The sequence below is a fragment of the Lipophrys pholis genome, assembly GCF_963383615.2.
Source record: "Lipophrys pholis genome assembly, chromosome: 6".
In the NCBI taxonomy this organism is placed as follows: domain Eukaryota; kingdom Metazoa; phylum Chordata; class Actinopteri; order Blenniiformes; family Blenniidae; genus Lipophrys; species Lipophrys pholis.
In genome coordinates, this window is record NC_137629.1 from 26,503,546 (window position 1) to 26,523,380 (window position 19,835).

Below are 19,835 nucleotides of genomic sequence, written 5' to 3' on the forward strand. Positions count from 1 at the left end.
GTTTTAGCCTTTTGAAGTCTTTTAACAACAAAATTTGTGTTTTTCTTTTCAGCTATTGTAAGCTGTGTTGGGCTTTTATCTGTTTTAGGAGAGTTTAACAGATTTAGAAGCAGCATAAATTTCAGTTGTTTGTTTCTATCTACATATCAAACCTGCAGGTTAAAGGTCGTGACGGCAGGTGAATGTTGAACCAAGCGCTACTTTTCTCTGAGACTTTATTTTGATTTATTCAGGGTTTGATTTCCACCAGAGGTGTGTTTACTCACAGGACATTCATCACCAGCTGTGCAACAACAATAACAATAACATAAAAAAAAAAGATTGTTTACGTGTAATTTTGAGCCGCCACAGAGAAACGTAAACATCCACGTGTTGCTCCAGAGCTGCAGGTTGAAGACACCTGAAGCAAACATCACCGATTCCCTCAAGTGTCTGGAGGTAAATGAAGACATGAAGGTGGCAGGGAGCAAAGCAGGAGGAGGAGGAAGAGGAGGAGGAGTGTTTACCTGTGATGGAGGGGAAAAGGTGGATAAGGAAGTGAAGGAGAGAGAGAGGTCGATGTCTTACAGGTAGATAACGTGAGGGAGGTAAAGTTCGGAAGGTATAGGGTGTCACCTAAAGGATCAGGAGATAGCGAGCGAGGGCAGAGGCGCAGGAACTCAATCCCGGAACCGAGACGGCGGCTGATGATAAAAACCTCCTCGCCTGCAACACACCGAGAGACAGATATGGACAGGAGCCCCAGGAACCTCTGAGCAAGACAACTGGAGGAGACATTGATCAAGAGGGGAGATAGGAAGGAACCAGGGAGAAGATCCAAGCTTGAATTCATTCCTGAAAACTTCTTATATATCCTCTCATCTTTATTTTTATTTTTAACGAAAATTGAGCAAAAATCTTCAAGAAAACCAAATTAAGCTGAATTTCTAATTTCTTCAAGAGACTCATTGATTAATTTAATAACCACAATTTTTTGACTTTGTGGAGAATTTTGACACATTAAAGTGAAAGAAACTCCAAATAAAAACAAGCTCAGCTTGTGCTGAGGAGAGAAGAGTGACTGGAGAGGGTGAGGGAGGGGGAGAGTGAGCGAGGAAGAGAGAGAGAGAGCGTAGCGACGTGAGGCTGTGACACCGAGATGTTCATGATCATTCGCGAGCCGACCACAGGAGGAGGCGGTGCTGGAGCGATGAGCGTGCCACCGGAGAGGAGTGCAAAGCAGGTGTGTGAACAGGGAGCACGCGTATATTTATATATGTATATTTGTGTATATATGTGTGTATATATGTATATATACACTGCAGATTCAGACAAACGTGTGGCTGTGCAGGGGGTTTTCTCTCTCTATCAATCTGTTAATTCTCATGAAAGTGATCTTTGTCTGGTTTCCTGCATGTCTGATTCACGTTTGATCTCAGATGAGGTTTTATGTTTTAGTTCAGTTCTGCATGATGAAAAATGTTCACCAAAATAGAGGATTTGTATGAAAACATAATGATAATTATAAGAAAGATTTCATGTTTGTCTTACATAAAAAACAAATATTTGGTTTCTTGTTAGAAATCTATGTTGTAAATTAGTGATAAACTGAATTTCTCCAATAGCTAATTTTTTACATTTCGGACGGGAAAAAGATGCATGTCATGACGTGACCTCATGACCTGCAGGATGTTTCGGGGTTATGCTGAAGTGTATTTGTTTGACACATTATGTCTCTTTTAAAATAAAACAGGTTGCCGTCTCAGGGAGTCTGAGCTGCTGAGCACCACAACACCTCATCTCTAATGCATTGCACTGTTAAAGCTGAACTGTGTGTGCCTTGGCTTCGTGTATATTGGCCCTCAGAGACCCTCCGCTCCTCCACCCCTGTGCGCCCTCAGGTGCAGGCCGCCATCAGGAAGAAGATGGAGAAGCAGAAGAAGAGAAACAACGGGCAGGGAGGGAGCTCCGGTGACATCCAAACCGTGACCCCGCAGCCTCCACGCCACCAGAAACCCAAGCCGCCTCCCCAGACGACGGCGGCCGAGGCGGCCGAGGCGGCGGAGGACGGAGAGACGCTGGACGAAAGGCTGGAGGAGATGATGGAGGGACCGCAGAGGAGAGAGAGGGAGAGAGAGAAGGAGGTGGAGCCTGTCGACCTGCTGCCTATAGTGGACTCCGTGTTCGGACAGGTAAGGGTGTGTGTGAGGGTTGAGGTCATCGGTGTGGAAGATTTAACTGTGCAATAAATGTGTGTGTGTGTATGTGAGTGTGTGTGCGTGCGTGCGTGTGGCGCTCGTGTGTCCGTGCACGCGTGCGTGTTGGCATTTCAGTTTCTTCATCAAGCTCTCTGGCTGATTGGATGTCTCGATTGAAGGGCTTGATTGAAACTCTAAGCCTCCTATTTGAATTCAAAGCTCGGTGCTCCAGCTCTTGTGACCGTCTCTCTTTCACGGCCCTGACCTCTGACCTCACCGGACTCCCGCGGTACCAAGTTAAAGTCAATTCAGCAAAACCAACAACATTAACCCCGACAAAAAATAAAACCCCCCGTGGAAGTGGCTGCAACGCACGAGGGAGTGAAGCCAAGGATGGCGGTGGCGTGTTGTTTGAGAGGATTAAAGGTCTTTTACTTTGGGAAACATTACGAAAGTGTAATCCGTAACAGATACGGCCACGGTCAGCCGGAGCTCTGACGAACACCCAATCGGTGCCGCCATTGTATCTGCCACGGTATCACATCGCATCCCGTCACTCACATGGCGAGAAGTGACACACGACACGGCGCGGCGCGGCGAGGCCTCGCCGTCGCAGCATCTGTCAGCGTCCGGGTCAGACGTGTGGCGCCGCGGCGCGAGGAAGCCGTGTTTGAGTGGGAAAATAAAAATCAAGGGAGATTAAAGTTAAAGCAGGAGACAAGTAGAAACAGGAAATCGGCATGAAAAGGAAATGATGTCGGCGGTGATGCGAGCGATGCAAAAACAGGAGTGAGTGGGAGAGAGCAGGGAGCAAAGAGAAGTGAAGCAACTAGGAGAGGAGAGACTTCAGGGACGTCTGTGTCTCAGGCTGACAGGCTGAGCAGCGACTCTCACCCCCCCGAGACATTCAGCCCCCACAGAATGAAACCAACCAAAACAGACAGCTTGCTCAGACTCGTCATCTCCTGAAAGAGTTTTTCTTTTTTTTCTTTTTTTTTTAGTTTTATCGTGAATTATACCAACACGCACAAGTTACTTCAAAACTAAACCATCAACTTGCAAAATTAAGATTCATTAAAGCATCATAGTACATTTATGTGAGGAAATACACACTTGGAGGTTAAAAAAAATAAAACAAATCTGACCAATTTAAGCGAATACAGTAATTTCTGAACCAGTTGGCCAATTTGGCTAAATCAATCGATTGGAAATTCACATGTGATGAAAAGATTCAGGTCATTTTCACCATGTAACGTTGTAAATGCTCTTATAACCGTCGGTTGATTTATTACATTTCAACCTTCAGAGAGACACAGACAATGGGACTTGTCTTCGTTTGGGGGATTTCTGTGAGTTTCGCCTTTATAGGATTTGTTGTGAACAAAGATGAATTCAAGTTTTGAACTCACTGAATCCAAAGAAATAATCTATTTTTTAATGCCTTGTATTGAGCCGTCATGTGACCTCAACCAGCTGCATCACACTCTAACTGGTCAGCGCGTCAGACAGAAACACCAGGAACCATAACGACAAAGTCAATTCTTCATTTTTTGCTTTTGATTTTTGCTGCACGTTGAGCTCAACGCAGCTATTTAGCAGTTTATTTAAGTTAATTTCATTGAAAGGTTAACATAGTATTCACTACGTTTATAGTTCATCTTCTTCATTCAAGTGAATACGGGGGACAGCAAGCATCTCAAAACATTTGCAGGGATTCACAATTTCATTTTTGTTGCGCTCTTCTCAGTTTAGTTTCTGTGATTTAGAACGAAAACATTTTTTTTATTCAAAATTCAAAAAAAATCTGATTGACTGCTCCACTGAAAAAAAAACCCCTTTATTTAAAAAAAACAAATAAATCCATCAATCAATATTCTTGCAAAAAACTTTACAGATTTAGATGAGGTGTGAATCTTTAGCCAGTAAGATCCATGTGAACTTTTATTTTTAACCCCGACTTCACCGTTCATGCTAAATACACAAACTAACTTTCCCTGTAAAGTGAAAATTGTCACAAATTCATGCCTGTTCTGGATTTCTTTTCTGATTTTTTCTTTTTTTTAAATATTTTTTTATCTCCAACAAGTTGCATGTTGATGTAGTCCAGTTAGATAAAGGCAGATGGAACCTTCTTTGTCTTGGATTACAGATCTGCATTGAAGTGGAGGACTTCAGGTCTGAAAACGAGTGTCAAATCTCTCTGCTTCTATTTTTTAGAGTGAAAGAAAGTTTTCTTCTATGATACATGTGGTTGTCTCTTTCCTCCCTCCCTCCCTCCCTCCCTCCCTCCGCCTCTTCTATAGTTTCTGTACTTGTCGTCTCTCATTACGGGAAACCAGCAGATGTACATCTGACACCACGTCAGTGCACAATGCATCTTCTGGCTTACGTGTTCGCTCAGAGCATGAAGATGCTCATCTTCTAGGCCAGAGGCGAACTCAGGTTACCTCTCAGATATCACACACACACACACACACATACACACCAGAGTATCTCGTCACCATCGGTTACAGAGAATTAACCCTGTGATTAATGAGTTTTAATGGTATAGAGGTGCGTCTTCGGTCGTTGGTGTCGGTTTCGTCTTCAGACAACCAACGAGGTGAGGCACGAGGCCTCTCATAGCAAGGAATTATTAATCAGGTTGTTTTGAGCAGCGCGGAGCTGATAGTGCCTCACTAATTAGATTCATGTTGACGTGGTTGTCTGGCTGTGTTAACAGGTGTTGTGCCCTGTCATGCAGTTTTGCTGGACTTATTTCTCAGTCAGTGGACGCGATGATGAGGGAGACAACAGAAGACAACGCTGAGAGCCAAAACTGAACAGCAGGTGGCAGCAACACTCCGAGGAGAGCTCAGCTATAGAGCTATAATCTTAATGTAATTGTTAGGCATACTGGGGATGAGGTTGTGAAAGCATGAAAGTTGACGCTTGTATTAATCTTGTGTTTTTCGGAAGCAAAGAAGCCGTGTTAAAAAAATTATACTGATTTGTTTTGCTTTGCTGTTTGTTTTACAATAGTTTGCTTCTCCGCTTTTTTCTTCTTTTTATGTCAAACTGGCCATAGGCCTCACTCATAAGCATTAAATATAAAACTTACCATGGAAGTATCAGCACTTTATGTAAGGAAAATATAATTCTTCAGCATGTTAAGCTCGCTGTTGTTCATTCTGAAGCTGCTCTTTACTTAATAGCAGCCTCTCAACGCATACCTGTGGGCATATTGGCCACATTTCTCTAAGAGCATCCATGCAAACTCTGCCGAGGAATTGTTGGTGTTTATTTCCGTGTTAGTGATCACTCTTAAGCTGCTCAATCTGTCGCGAAGTTCTGCTAAAAATAGGAGTTATTATCTCCTCACTGCCGCAGACTTTGAGAGTGGCAGCTGTCTGATGAAGTTATCAGACCTCTCCTGCAGTGGCCTCTAGTGGTCATTTCTGTTTACTGCAACAAATACACCATTAAGAGATTTGATCATGTTGTTGTTTTTCTGCTATTCGGACTTGTTTTGTCCACTATCATTAGGAAAATGTCAAGTTTAGTTGATCATGTCATTGTTTGCTTCACGTTCACATCCTATTTTTCACAGAAAACTATCAAATCCACCGGTTGTATGAATGAACAAATTCATCAATAAGAATTTTTAATTTACCTTAAATGTGAAAAAACTCTCATCAATTATTGAAAAACCTTGGCAAATTTTCTTTTGAGTGAAGAAAATGGAGCTTCTTTTTTTTGGTTTTTACTTTTCTAACAGTACTTTTGGCATTATGGACATGAAAATGAACCAGTGTTGCCCAAATTTAATTTTAATTTTAAACATTCATACACTTTATTGGAGGAGTGGCCACATTTAACTTCCACAATTTCACCAAACTAACCATAGTCAGAGAATACATGTTAATCCACTGCTATGCTATAATCATGATGGTTAACAAATGCCCCAATGTTCCTTGTCAGTCATATTTAACTAACATTATCTTTTTTTTTTTTAATTACACTCAGTAGCATACAGATGCATTTGTGTAAATATCGGGAGAACTCTACCACATTTTAATACATTTTTAAAGTATAAATGGCGGGAACATTGTGATTTTCTTCTGTTTTGCACTCTCCAACAAGTTTCTTATAGAAATTGATATATTATAAGATGGTTTTGACATATTTAACATCCATCTTTTTCATACTTAACTTCATCTTTAAATAACTTATAAATGATTGAAGGGAAAATTACTTTATATATAGTATCTAATGTACTGTACATTAATGTGTAGTTCCACAGTGTATTCTGATTTTATCTCAAATGGTTTATTACTGAAAAACGAATGAAATCAAGAGTAACAGACACATGTACTCGAGCTGAGGCTCGTACAGTAGAAATAAACGAACCAAATCTGCTGCAGGGGAGATTTGTAGACAGATGCTTGGTCGAAAGCTCAGCTGACCACTTAAAACGGCACCCCTAACCTCCTCTTGAGATTTTAACTTTGCCATTATTTGGAACATTTGGTCAAACGGGTGTGGGGATGGAGGGCGAGGTTCAGCAATCAGAGCTCCAACCGCCTCCGATTTCCAACATCTGGTTGAGTTTGACCAGACAGATACCTCGGGTCCGGGCTGTGTCTTGCATAAGCAGCAATTTCCTGAAGTTTTGTTTTTTTTTTACTTTCTTTTTTTCATTAGTTTGGAAGTTCATCACAGTTTGAAGTGTGAATCACATCTTAAGTCTCCGTGGAAATAGATCGGGGAAACATTATCCTGAGAAAACTCAGTGGAATTCAAAAAAGAACAGAAATAAAATACATTGGGATGCTTGATTACTGTATAATTAAGATTAAATAGATGAGCATCCAATCTTAGGTGAAGAAAAGACACACATCCAGCTCCATTTCACCCAGTAATCATTCTCCTTACTCAGGACAGTGTTTTTATTTTAAAGATTGTATTTCAGTTAATCTTTAAAATAAATCCTTGCTCTTTTTTTCATTTTTTTTTTTTTTTTGTTCTTTACTCTATAGTTTCTGTTCACACTGTGTCTTTAATCTAAAATAGTTGAGATTAATCCCTGCTTGTATATTTAATTCTCCCTCTAACACTCTCCAATGTGGTGTAGATGAAGTCATTTGAAAGCTGGTGTGACATCTGAACTGGAGGGGGGTTGGGGGGGTGGGGTGGGGGGGGGGGGGATGTAAAGAGAGAGAGAGAGAGAGGGAGAGAGGAGGCAGGATTAAAAACACTCTGTGAGGAGAAAAGAGTGATGCTGCATCTGTGAGGAGACACACAAGTGAGCCGCTGCCGGTGCAGTTCAGGGTTTATTTATTTCCTGTGGTTTATGTCTTTGACTGTGGCTCATAAAGGGTCCGGGGGAGTCGGTCACCATTTGAGTTGCTGGTTCTTCCACCTCTTGTCCGATCCGATGCTGAGACTTCTGGGCAGAAGGAGGCTCTCGGCGCTTCCTGCGAGAGCCTGAAGTTATTCAGGCAAATTCGTAAAGGAGGTTTGCAGAGAGGAAAAGTGCAGACAAGCTGAGAGAGAAAGGAGATATTGGAGCTGCAGGAGGAGAGCGGGTGGTAAACAGGGGGTAGAGGGGCAGGTAATGGGCAACTGCACCGAACCATCTCTGAAAGACAAAATGAAGAAGGTAAGAACACTTGATAAAGATGTTTTTAATGCAATAAGCAGTTTGAATGTCTGTCTTAATGGAGAGACAGTGCTGTGAACAAACTAAACTCTATATTCGGTCATTTCCTTCTTAATTTGCTTTTCTTTCTTTTTTTTTTAAATGACTGTGACAGAATACATGAATATTAGTGGTGGTAAAAATGCATCACTGATGCTCTTAAATGTTTGAAGGTATGACACTACATGATACTTCTGCTTTGGACAGAAAAGTAATTATGTTTTGCGTCTATCTCTGACTTTGGGTGGGTAAAAATATAATCTGTTAAAATATAAAATATAAATCAAATCATTTGCATATTGCTTGAAGAGGCAGGCTTTTTATTTAAACACATGTTTAATATATTGTGTATGTTATATCTGGGCACCTTGTTTTAAAAATATCTTTATTATGTAGGACAATCACATTTCAACGGGAGTTTAGCATTTTAACTGAAATCCTGTCTTGAATTTGTCAAGTATAAATATCTCAGGTTAGAAAGTGTGATATATTTGATTTATTCCTTCCAAAAACCATGCCCGGGGCTTATTTAATAGAATATAAATAATTATGTTTGACTTTGAAGTGCAGCGTTGTCTTTCCGGGGGTTAACAGTGTGGTCTGCCTCTAAAGGGGGGGCTGTGTGGGTTCCTCTGGGGGAAGGGGAAGACAGTGGGCCAGCAGGGTCTGCAGCCGGAAGGAGAGCAGGAGCAGGAGAAGGAGGAGGAAGCGTGCAGAACTCCCCTTGGTGCTCTGGTCCAGAACTGCAACATGCTGCACAACATCGTGGGCCCGGCCTGCGTCTTCCTCAAACAGGGCTTTCAGACCTTCGTATGTAACTGAAAGTGACCGTGATGTGATCCTCACACAGTCAAACTTCCTTCCACTCATGTCCACTCATTTTTTATTTTTTTTTATCCCTTCCGTCCACTCTTCTCTCGCACCACCCGCCTCATCTCCCTGCATCACCAGCCCGGGTCAGACGGGTCAACAGCCCCCCGGGCTCTGCACGCTCAGCAGGGGTCGATCTCTGAGCTCAGTGGAAAATCGTTCGCCGGCTCTGTGGAGTTAATTTTCTAACGTTTGGCACGCAGGGAGCCGAATTTCCAAGCAGTCAAAACAAATTGGCATGCGGAGTAATGTTGCTCTGCCTCAGGCGGAGAAAAATCGAAACACCACTGAACTCCGTGGCTGGATCTATGCCTCGGAGAAAGGACTCGGCCATTTTATCGTTTCAGTTCTGTGTTGAGTGCAGCTTCATTTTTATTGCAAAGAAATACAGTGCATCTGTGGCACGTCACACTTAAATAGAATATCCAGAAGGAAAAAATAAATTAAAACAAAATTTCCTGTGAGGCAACATAAGCCATAGAGGAAACTAAAAACTCTTTCCCTCCTTTGGTTTCATTTTATTACATAAATGTAAATAGAAGCAAAACTAATTAAACCATCTTTTGCTTTCATTTCTGACGCAGATTTTCTAAAAGCAAGCCGAGAACATAAAGATCTCAGAGGATTGTCCCATATTGTTTCTTTCTAAAGCTCTTATCATAACATTCACTTTACTTACTTATCGCTTTCATATTGTGCGCTTATGTTTTTACACGCAAGCAAGTGTACGTATGCACTTATGCATAACCAGTGAACATGTGTCCAAAGATCTCTGCTGCACTAAATCTCCCAAATGTCCTAATCTCTAGAGGTTGCAGTCTCCCGCCACTAATCTGGTTACATTTTATGGTGCATGAATTGTTCCATAGGAGATCTTATGCCATTTAATCCTTATAGATTTTTTTTAAAGAGCAGATTTGGAAACACGGTCTGCAAAAGGAACATTTCTGCATATGTGAATTACGCTGAAAGTCTTACGTAAACACACAGGTTAGTCTTACAACGTCACTCATCTAAATGAAATATTCTAAGTATGCTGGAGGGGTTGAACTCCATCCCTGTTCGGTGTCCCCCTCATAACAGTGACGTGTGTTTTTCCTGTGGTTTATGTCTGCGTCGTGCGAAACAAGTTTTCAGAAATTTAAAGCTGCACAAAGACATAAACTTAATGTATGAATTGTTCTTTCCAACAGGATCGAGAGCTGAGACCAGAGGAGATCGAAGGTGAGATGACGTGGAAAAAAACTAACAAACCAAAAAAAAACAATATCAGGCTTGAAGGTTTTTTTTTTTACTTTTCTTTGTGTTTCTCCGCAGAACTTCGCGAGGCCTTTATGGAGTTTGATAAGAACAAAGACGGCTACATCAGCCATAAAGACCTCGGGGAGTGCATGAGGGCCATGGGATACATGCCGACGGAGATGGAGCTCATCGAGCTCAGTCAGCAGATCTGTGAGTGAAAAAAGAGAAAGAACATGAAGGCTAACGGAACCGCAAACCTCTCATGTAATAATAGATTCAAATCTATTGCATGTTTTTGCTGCTTCGCCAGTTGTCGTCTTGTTTTTTTACATTGAAGTGACACACGCAGCAATGTGAAGTTATTTTGGACTCATGTTTCTATTTGTCTTCGAGGCGGAGGAAAAGTGGACTTTGAGGACTTTGTGGAGCTGATGGGACCAAAGATGCTGGCAGAGACCGCAGACATGATCGGAGTCAAAGAACTACGAGACGCTTTTAAAGAGGTCAGCGTGCACATTTTGGCTTTTCAAGCAAGGACAATTTTTGAATGAGAAAAAGGGAAAGTGAGGCAGTTCCAGGCTCCTGCTGTTGCTCCTGCTGACTTCTTGTCCCGGCTTACCGATACTGAGACAGTAGCAACATGGCCACACTTGGACTTTTCGATGGACGCAGGATTAAGACATATTCTCACGCACTGGATTAGTAAGCAGCCTTTAATAGGAAGTAAGGAGGGGATTCGATGTGCAAATTACTAACCCTAACCCTAACCCCCTTTTTTTCACGGAACCTTTTTGTGCAAATGAGTATTAGCAGGTCTTTGCTTTGTGTCTTCCCGTCCAGTTTGATTCCAATGGCGATGGTCAGATCAGTTTGACGGAGCTCCGCGAGGCCATGAAGAAGCTGATGGGAGAACAGGTGACCAACAGGGAGATCAACGAGATCCTCAGAGACGTGGACCTCAACGGAGACGGCCTGGTGGACTTTGAAGGTGAGAAGAGGCGGGAAACATTAGAGGCTACATTCATCAGCACTTCTCCTTCCTTCTCACTCCTTTCTTTTGTTTTTACAGAGTTCGTGCGAATGATGTCCCGCTGACAGACGGACGGACGGACGGACGGATGGACGGACGGACGGACAACCACCGTGCAGCTGCTGGATAAATGAAACACTCTACACTGTAGTAATCATTCTTCTTCTGCTCTTGAGATCGTGCTGAGGAAATTATATTTTTGTATTAACTAACCAAAAATAAACAAAATAAACAAAAAATACAAAAAAAACTGCAGCTCATCAAATAACAACAGTGCATACATATAAATCTGAGGTGAAATGTAAAGAAGAAGAACAGCTGTAAAACATATCAGAAGCTTCATATTTATGACTTTTTGGGGTTTTTGTAGATGTATTTTTATAAGTCTTTCCTCTGAGTGTAAAATCTTGTTTGTAATATTGTATATGTAAGCTTTTAAATAATAAAACTTCTGCAAAAAGAATGAACTATTGAATTATTCTGATCCATCATCCATAATTTCTAAGAATGACTCTTTGGTGGAGACGACTGGCACGTTCTGTTCTTATTCTGGCATGTTGATTTACTATGCTGCAATTTTATTCAATTTGTTTTTGTTTATTGAATTCTTTTTCATTCAAAAGCTTTTTCTTGAAGGTTTTTCAGTAACAAGCGACAACAACAACACTTCTGAAATCAAGATTTTCTTTTTTATTGAAAACTTGGCCAGGATTCTGTACAGCAGAGAGGCTGTGCAATGCACAGGGGCAAGAAGACAGGGGGGCAAGGGGCTCAAGGGACTCAGATTCCCATGATGCATCATACCCTGAGCCGAATCGTGTGTGTAAAACAGCAAGAGGTGTCCCTCTATGGTGTCTCAGAGGACTGTGGAGGGGAGTGAAGTCAGAGACTTAAAAAAAAAAAAAAAAAAGGAGGGGAGAGAAGGGAGGAAAGAATAGCTCAGTTCATAGGGGAGGAAGAGAAAAATAGAGATAGAGAGGAACAGAGGGGGGTGGGGGGGTGGGTCGGGGGGGGGGGGGGGTCTGGTGGGGTCAAGCAGGTCCTTTAACTTCAGCGTCGCCTCTGGTCAGGAGCAGATAAAGATCCTCACCCCTTCCCCTTGCAGTATTAGACTTTGGTTTTTAAGGTACTGAGGTAAAAACCTCAGACATCTCTCCCCCTTTCCCTCTTCCTCCGCCCCTCTCCCTCACTTCCGCTCTTTCTCTTCCTCTCCTTCCCTGAGCCTCACTTGCTGGCCATGGTGTAGCAGCCCTGTTGGTGCCACTGCATGTCACGGATGCGCCTCACAGACTGGAACTGAGGGTGACGGGCACCGTACTCGTTGAAGTGCCTGAAGTCGCCCTTCTCCAGCAGGTACTGGCTGCCACGGTATCCAGGGAACTGGTATCCCACCCAGCTGGAGGGGCCAAACAGGGAAAAGGGATTTTTAGAATATCGGGATCTACTCTTTTTCGCTGTCTCAGAGACGCTGGTCTAACACTCACGTTCCGCAGCTGACGATGATGCTGCCCACTCTGTCGGTGAAGCCGTAGGAGAACAGGCTGGGAACGTCGTCGTCCATGATCTCCATCTTGCGGCCCTTGAACTCTCCAACCTCATACAGGCAGATCTTGTGCTTCTCAGGGTCCTACAGAACAAAGAAAAAACAACAACCCAGTAAGGAACATTAGTTTAGTGAAGCGTAAGAAGCAACAGAGAGAGAAACTCCAAATCTCAGTGTTGATTACCATCCTGACGGGCCTGAAGGACAGCAGGTAGTCGTTCTTCTGGCAGTTGCTCCAGGAATCCCAGCGAGGATACTCTCCCTTCTCCAGGATGTACATCTCACCGCAGAAGTTCATCTGCTCAAATCCCACGAAGCTGCAGACGAGACGGTCTTTTTTTCAGTGTCCAGTTTATGGGTAAAATACACCAAACGAACATGTCAAATTCTTATACTTACGGTCCGCACTCAACGCGCAGGGAACGCACGCGGTCCATGCCCATCTCACACACATTCATGCACTCATTGCTGATCTCGATCATGCGACCCTGGAAGTTCTCCTGGTCGAACACGTACATCTGACGGGAACGAAAGCACGGAGGAGGGAGTCAGAGCAAGAACAGCAAAGGTCAAATGTCCACTTCTATATGTGCATAAGCAGGGGGGTCCTCTGAGAGTCACCCACCTTATAGGACATCATTCCCATCTCAGACTTCTTGCCCTGAGCAGCCTTCCCATCAGTCTGGGAAGAAGTCTTGGACTTATCTCCACTGGACATGATTACTGAGCAGAAAGAGAGATGGAACAGAATTAATGTGGGAAAACTAATCTGAGGAAATCAAGAGAAGCATCGGAGGCAAAATTCAGAAGTTGTGTGTGTGTGTGTGTGTGTGTGTGAGCCGAATGTTTGCATCCTCTACTGGTGTTGTTCTTTGACCACAGACGTATGCATGCATGTGTGTGTGCATAGCTTACCTGTGTGTGCGATCACTGCGCCGAGCCTCACTCAGAGTGTGTGTGGCTCGGAGTGCGCCCCTCGCTTTTATACGCTGGCGCCCACAGGAGAGGGATTATGGGGAGAGAAACAAACCTGCTGAGGTCAGAGACACAAGACAAAAGAAACCCTCACATCATCAGAGAGGGACGGGCAAAGGGGACGGGAGGAGGCAGACAGAAGCTGGGCGACTCACTGACAAATTATAAACAGTCATAGTGACAGAAATGAAAGTTTTTTATTAAAGGTGGTTCATTTTACTGTCCTCACACCCTGACTGATCAGAAAATATCAACAAATGACTTGGATTTTGTTCATTCAGAGAAATCGGGCAGGTTTATTGTGACTGTGGCTGATTTGCACCCAACTTCTGGCAGCTTTGAATAAAGCCACACATGTATAGCTGATGGTTTGATTCTGATGCTTGTCAGAAAACATGAGATAGCTTCCAGTTTATAGTGGCGTGATGTAAATAACAAATCTATTTGTTGTTTGTTTTGAGGTTGTAGTTTATTTGGGTGGGGGACTAACAAATCGAACTCTTAGAAGGGGAGGAAAGCTGATAATCTGTAGTCTTTAGATCATATTTATATCACTGAACCATTAGGACTGTATGAAGACCCATCTGATCAAACCACACGTGGACAGGTGATTCACCCATGAAGGCGTGCGCTTATAGGCGACGATTATATTCCTGTAACCAAGAAGGAAATCAAACTTTGGCCCTCCTGCAGCGTCCTAACATTGATCGGCTGTGACCCACATGACCTCTCCTTCTCTGCAGCCCCGTTAATCCTCCACATTCTGCGCGCGGATCCCGGGCACAAAGGGCCGGGCCACGCGCCGGACTGCTGACCGGGGTGCGAACATACCGGAGCGCCTTTTGTTCCCGAGCCTCGGCGGCTCTATGGGATGTGCTGAGCTGGCCGCTGTAGGAGGACAAACAGGGTCCACAGCGCAACGCGCCGCGCCGAAAAGCCGCGGGGACGCGCCGCGCGGCCGCGCCTCTGTACAGAATGGACAGTCTGGGATGCGCAACGGGAGGCGCGCGCCCCTCAACCGTCGGTATAAAACTGCAGCGCCAGGTTCTCTCAAAGCTCTACGCGAGGCAGGCGGTAGGCGCGTATCACTTCCCAGCTCTTCTAATAAAGTGCCAATCTAGGTAAGGCTGCATCTCTGCTCTCACCTCAGAGTCTCACTGGCTCACCAAAACAAACCCTGAAGCACTTCGATGCCTGTGTGACAAACTTATCTGCTCTTATACATTTTCCCCTCCATATGCCCACCTCTCAATCCTTAACTTCAATCACAGGAGCGAAGATGTACAGAACTACAAGGTCCCCAATGATGCAGCCGCTGGTCAACTCAGGGATGGGCATGGCTCCTTTCTTTAAGGTATACAGACGCTCATTTCTGCATGTATTCTGTGAAAAAAAAAAAAAAAACGAAGAAAAAACATATATGGTGACTGTTCATCTCTGCTGAATGTGTTTGACCTCACTCCGTCTCCTCAGGTGACTGTGTTCGAGCAGGAGCACTTCCAGGGAAAGTGCCTGGAGTTCACCTCCGAGTGCTGCAACATCCAGGAGTGCGGACTGGACAACATCCGCTCCATCAGGGTGGAGAGCGGAGCGTAAGTCTCTCGAAGCAGTGATGCAAAGTGTTGAGGCCAACAAAGGGATAAATCATTGGCTGCAAGGAGTTAGATTACAGACATCATCTTCAGAAAAACCAAGGATGCATCATGTAAGCAGTCATCTGTTTGTGTGTGTGTGTGTGTGTGTGTCCATAAAGTTGGGTGGGCTTCGAGCACCATGACTTCCAGGGCCAGCAGTTCATCCTGGAGAGAGGAGAGTACCCCCACTGGGACTCTTACAGCGGCTCCCTCTCCTACCACGTGGAGCGCCTGATGTCCCTGCGCCCCATCTACTGCGCCGTGAGTACCCCGACCGCCCGTTTCCCCCTCCTTGCGTCTGAATCCGTCCGGCCCGCAAACTCTTGAGACGTCAGCCTGCCTCTCTGTCCCGTCCAGTCTCACCAGAGCAGCCGCATGATCATCTTCGAGAAGGAGAACTTCATGGGCCGCAGCGTGGAGCTCTGCGATGACTACCCCTCTCTGCAGGGCATGGGCTGGATGATGCCTGAAGTCGGCTCCATGCACGTGCAGTGCGGCGCGTAAGTTGCGAACTTCCGAGGAAATCGAACACGCTAACATTGACAATGTGGAAGATTTGAGGGCCACACACACGTTTCATATTCACTCCCAGAGGGCCATGCTGGTGGGAATATCTACCTGCTGAAGACAGACTAAATGCTAGAGTGACTCTCTGCAATCTGCAGTGGGAATCGCTGTAATCCCTCCGTAGCGTGTAATGAATTCGGCAGACATACCAGCCGAGAGCTCGAAGCGCCACGCTAAGCCCCACACTCGCTCAGCACTTTCACAGCGGCTCCTGAAATAAGTCTCCTGTAACTGTTGCCGCCAACCTCCGTCCCTCCCGCAGCTTCGTGTGCTACCAGTTCCCTGGCTACAGGGGCCAGCAGTACATCATGGAGTGCGAGAGACACAGCGGAGACTACCAGCACTGGAGGAACTGGGGCTCCCACTGCCAGACCCCCCAGATCCAGTCCATCAGGCGCATCCAGCACTGAGAGGAGGACACCGCTGAGACTGAGGCCCACGGACAGCAGCCACCTTTCGCCCTCCCCTCCTCTCTCTCTCTCTTCTCTCTCTTTCTCGGGTCATTTCCTTCTTCTCGATTTGAACCCCCCCCCCCCCCCCCCCCCCCCCCCCAATAACTCCACTACTGATTTACAGCCGCTGCCAGAGTGTGATAAGAGACAATATCACACTGTTCAAGCACAGGGAAACACACAAACAAACAGCGACATGACTTGACACTCAAGTGTCTTTTTATCTGGTTTTTAAGAGGTCGCCACGCACCGACACACAAGCACACGCCGGCGCCGCCAAAATCAAACGGAGCGGAGAAACATCTCCGCTGCAGCTCGGATGTGTTCTGGAGGTCGATCCAACCGGTTGACAACAAATAAAGTCGTTTTCACCTCAAGTCAAATTGCTTTTTGTTGATCATTTCCAAATGTGTATTTAAGTATCATCTCTGAGAGTACATGAACAAATGTGTTTAAAGAGCGAATATATAGGTGTGAGTGAGGGATTCCATCATAAAATATAATTGTGTTATTTTAACTTTTTTCTTTGGCTCTATAAATCAACACAAGGCCATGTGTCCTGAACATATTTTGGTATTAAAAAGGGTTTCTAATCTCATAGTGGAAACAACAAGTTAACTAGTTCAACAAAAAATAGGTCCTGAGGTCTTTTCACACAAAAGTATACGGGAAAGATTCAAGATTCCAGGTTATAAGTTAAGTTAAAGTTAAATCCATCTCAAATATTCCATGTGGAGTTGTAGAAAAAAAATCTTATTTTAATTCAATTAATCCTAAACACATCAAAAGGAGAAAGAAAAAACGTAATCTAGTACAAACAGGTGGTAAGATGTGCAAAAACTAAACGGAAGTCGCATTAATAAAAAAATTAAACTTCTTTTTATTGTAGAAAATCAGATGGTGGAACCAAAGGCACCGTGAGAAACATTTCCCAAGAGAACATGACAATAACAGGAAAACAAGAAAATCTTGAACATTTTGCAAGAACAGAAGTTGAACTTGGTTAAATGTACAACTATTATACTGTCATAGTTGAACCAACAGCTTCATAAACACATTTCTTTTTTTCGTGGGGGAGTTATCCTTTAAAACTATTGTGTGAATTGTATTAAAACAAAAGTGCTGAATAGACACAAATCAGCTTCGTAAACTAAAAGCCTGAACTTATACGACAGTCCTGTAATACGCAGGCTGTTTTTATACACCGGGATGCATATATTTCTTATATCTGTCAAAAACTTGAAAACAAGAAGCTTCTTTCGTCACCATCGGTGGGGGTAAAGAACGTTTTAATCACAGTCACTTTTCCCCAACGACATCAACGTCCTCTTCCTGCTCCTCTTCCTCAGAGGAGTCGGTCCAGCTGATGGTCACGGGATGCGGGGCGGGGCTGGAGCCTCCGATCACGTCCACGTCTTCGTCCTGCTCCCGCGCAGGACGCCAAGGCGACACCCCCGGCTTCGTGTGGACCGGAGACGTTCTGCTCTCCGGGGACCGCGACTCTGTTTCTCCTCCATCGGCGGCGACGGGACGCTGCTCGGTTCCTCTCCGATCTTCCTGCGAGCGACCGGCTGCACCGAGTGGACGGGTCCGTACATCTCCGACCCCCTCGGGCTGCTCGGTTGCTGGTTGAGACTCGGACCTCGCCCCGCGGTCTCCGCGGCTCGGCTGCACCGCGTGCTCCAAGCAAACCTTCTTGGCCGCTGTGACGCCCTCACCCGGGCCCTGGCTTGACTTTCTTCTCTTTTTCCGTCTCCTTCCAGGGTTCTCCGCCTCCTTTTGGGGTTGGACATTTGACTCCTGGCTGACCTTCAGCTCCCCGTCGGTGTTGATCGGGTTTTTGCCCGGCCTGTGGTGTGGCTGGTCGGCCCGGAGCGGCCGTTCCTTTTTAACTGCTTTCAGTGGCTTGTCGATAAAGGAACAACTCTCCTGTGAAGACAAATCCGTTGAAATGAAACTCAAAAGTGAAAAAAAAAAAAAAAACACTTTTGTAAATGAACATTTCAGACGGCTGTAAATTCTAAGTGATGAAGTGATGAGCCAGGTGTCAAATTACAAGCTTCACCATGGAATTTTAAAACAAACTACTAGTTTGAGTCTTAAGAAGGTTCACACACAGACGGAAAAGATCCTGAAAACATGGATGGTTTCTTTTGTAATAACAGCGCAGCGGGTTTAGAAAAAGAAACAAAAGAAAAGCAAGATGCTCACAATGAGGCTCTTTCTCTTCAACCTGCTTCTGATTGGATAAACTTTTCTGTCTGCAAACAACTGCAGATACTCTTCAGGAAGCAAGTCCTTTGAGTTTGTCACTGCCGGTGAAACCTCCATCCTTGCAGGATCCTACAAGACAAATGAACCGAGTAATAAACCGTTCCGGGTTTTAAAATAAATTAAAATAAAGTTTTTCAATAAAAAAAGTGTGTTTGACCTGTTCGGCCTTGAGCTTCTCACCTCGGCTTTGAGGTCCCGCAGCGAGACGCTGACCGGCATGAAGGGGCTCCTCCTCAGTTTCACCACGGGAATCTGCTGCAGCTGCTTCTCGGCTCGGCTGCTGACGTCGACGCTGACGTCGTGGATCGTGACGGCCATCTCCAGCTTGAGTCTCTTCTTCTCCAGCGACAGCGGGTATTGCTTTGGCCTCCTCCTGGCCCGCGCTCGGCCATGTTTGGGGGTCGTCGCACCGCCCGGCTGCAAGGAGCTCGCCCGCGTCCGACCGCTCTTCTCTTTCGGTGCCTGAGGGCGTCTGACCGGCAGCGGAGCTCCGGCGTTTTGCACACGGGGCGACAGAGATCTCTTGTACTTGCTGAGGACGGCGTGAGGCTGGGCCGCCTCGGCGCCGCTCTCGCCGGCGGTCTGCTTCTCCTCGCTGTTGACGTACTGCTCGTACGACTGAAGGAACTGGTCCAGGATCTTGTTCACCGCTCCCTCACTCACCTGCTGCAGAACGCAGACCTCCCCGCCGGCGGCTCCGCCCACTTCCTGTGACGACCCGCGGGGGTCGGAGGAGAGGCTCTGCTGCTCATTGTGGGTCAGGGTGCCGCCGCCGCTGCCGCTGGCGGGAGGAGGACGTGCAGTACCGCTGCTCTTCGGTAAAATGTCGAGCCCCATCATGACCTCCTCCAGGAGACGGTCGATGTGCTCGGGCTGCTCGTCCTGAGGGAGGGAGGCCGCGGGAGGGAGGGGGCAGGTGTGGAGGAGGGACGCCGCCGGAGACAGGAAGGAGGTGGCGGCCGGCCGCAGGGCAGGAGACGCAGAGCAGTGGAGGGCGGCGCCGGCGGCAGCAGGTAAAGTGTTGACGTCATAGACGCACACGGGGGGTTGAGAGGACGGCGCCGGGGATGACAGCTGGTTCCTCGACCTCTGAGTCCGACCTGCAGAAGAACCGGCCTGCGACCGGAGAGAAACGAGATTCATGAGCAGAAATAGTTTGAATCACTGAGCCGCTCCTTTCCTTCATTACAGAATGAAGGAACACGGTTCATCAGATAACAGTTATAGTATTTCTTGAGTGTGGCTTTACCGGCGGCGCTGCGTTCTTCCTCCCCCGCTGGCCACTGCCTCTTCTTCCTCTTCCTCCTCCTCCTCCGCTGCACAGCCGCAGATCTCCGGTCTGGTCCAGCTGCCACACTTTACTCCGTACCCGTTTCTTCTGCTGGTCCGTG

At 45.6% G+C, this 19,835-nt stretch overlaps 3 protein-coding genes across 5 annotated transcripts; 2 read left to right on the forward strand and 1 right to left on the reverse strand.

The window, feature by feature from the left end:
- Positions 1-717: 717 nt before the first annotated feature.
- cabp2b (calcium binding protein 2b) lies at positions 718-11,889 on the forward strand. 3 transcript variants are annotated; one of them, XM_080464922.1, is made up of 7 exons: positions 718-1,222; positions 1,881-2,171; positions 9,921-9,951; positions 10,045-10,179; positions 10,363-10,472; positions 10,810-10,957; positions 11,039-11,889. In XM_080464922.1, the coding sequence occupies exons 1-7, from the start codon at positions 1,139-1,141 to the stop codon at positions 11,062-11,064; spliced, it is 825 nt and encodes a 274-aa protein (XP_080321048.1). In that variant the 5' UTR covers positions 718-1,138; the 3' UTR covers positions 11,065-11,889. The 3 variants fall into 3 exon arrangements, with proteins under 3 accessions (XP_080321048.1, XP_080321049.1, XP_080321050.1); XM_080464923.1 differs by lacking the exons at positions 718-1,222; positions 1,881-2,171 and adding exons at positions 7,423-7,818; positions 8,470-8,667; XM_080464924.1 differs by lacking the exons at positions 718-1,222; positions 1,881-2,171 and adding exons at positions 7,423-7,818; positions 8,500-8,667.
- Positions 11,890-12,223: 334 nt separating this feature from the next.
- On the reverse strand, positions 12,224-13,260 carry LOC308111442 (beta-crystallin B1-like; the record flags this gene model as incomplete). Its single annotated transcript, XM_080466342.1, has 5 exons — positions 12,224-12,395; positions 12,484-12,626; positions 12,727-12,859; positions 12,942-13,060; positions 13,168-13,260. 5 exons carry the CDS (start codon positions 13,258-13,260, stop codon positions 12,224-12,226), a joined length of 660 nt encoding a protein of 219 aa, XP_080322468.1.
- A 1,536-nt stretch (positions 13,261-14,796) lies between these two features.
- Positions 14,797-16,128, forward strand: LOC308110723 (beta-crystallin A1-like; the record flags this gene model as incomplete). The annotated part of the gene is made up of 5 exons (XM_080465223.1): positions 14,797-14,871; positions 14,991-15,109; positions 15,271-15,412; positions 15,509-15,651; positions 15,981-16,128. The coding sequence occupies 5 exons, from the start codon at positions 14,797-14,799 to the stop codon at positions 16,126-16,128; spliced, it is 627 nt and encodes a 208-aa protein (XP_080321349.1).
- Between the last annotated feature and the right edge of the window lie 3,707 nt (positions 16,129-19,835).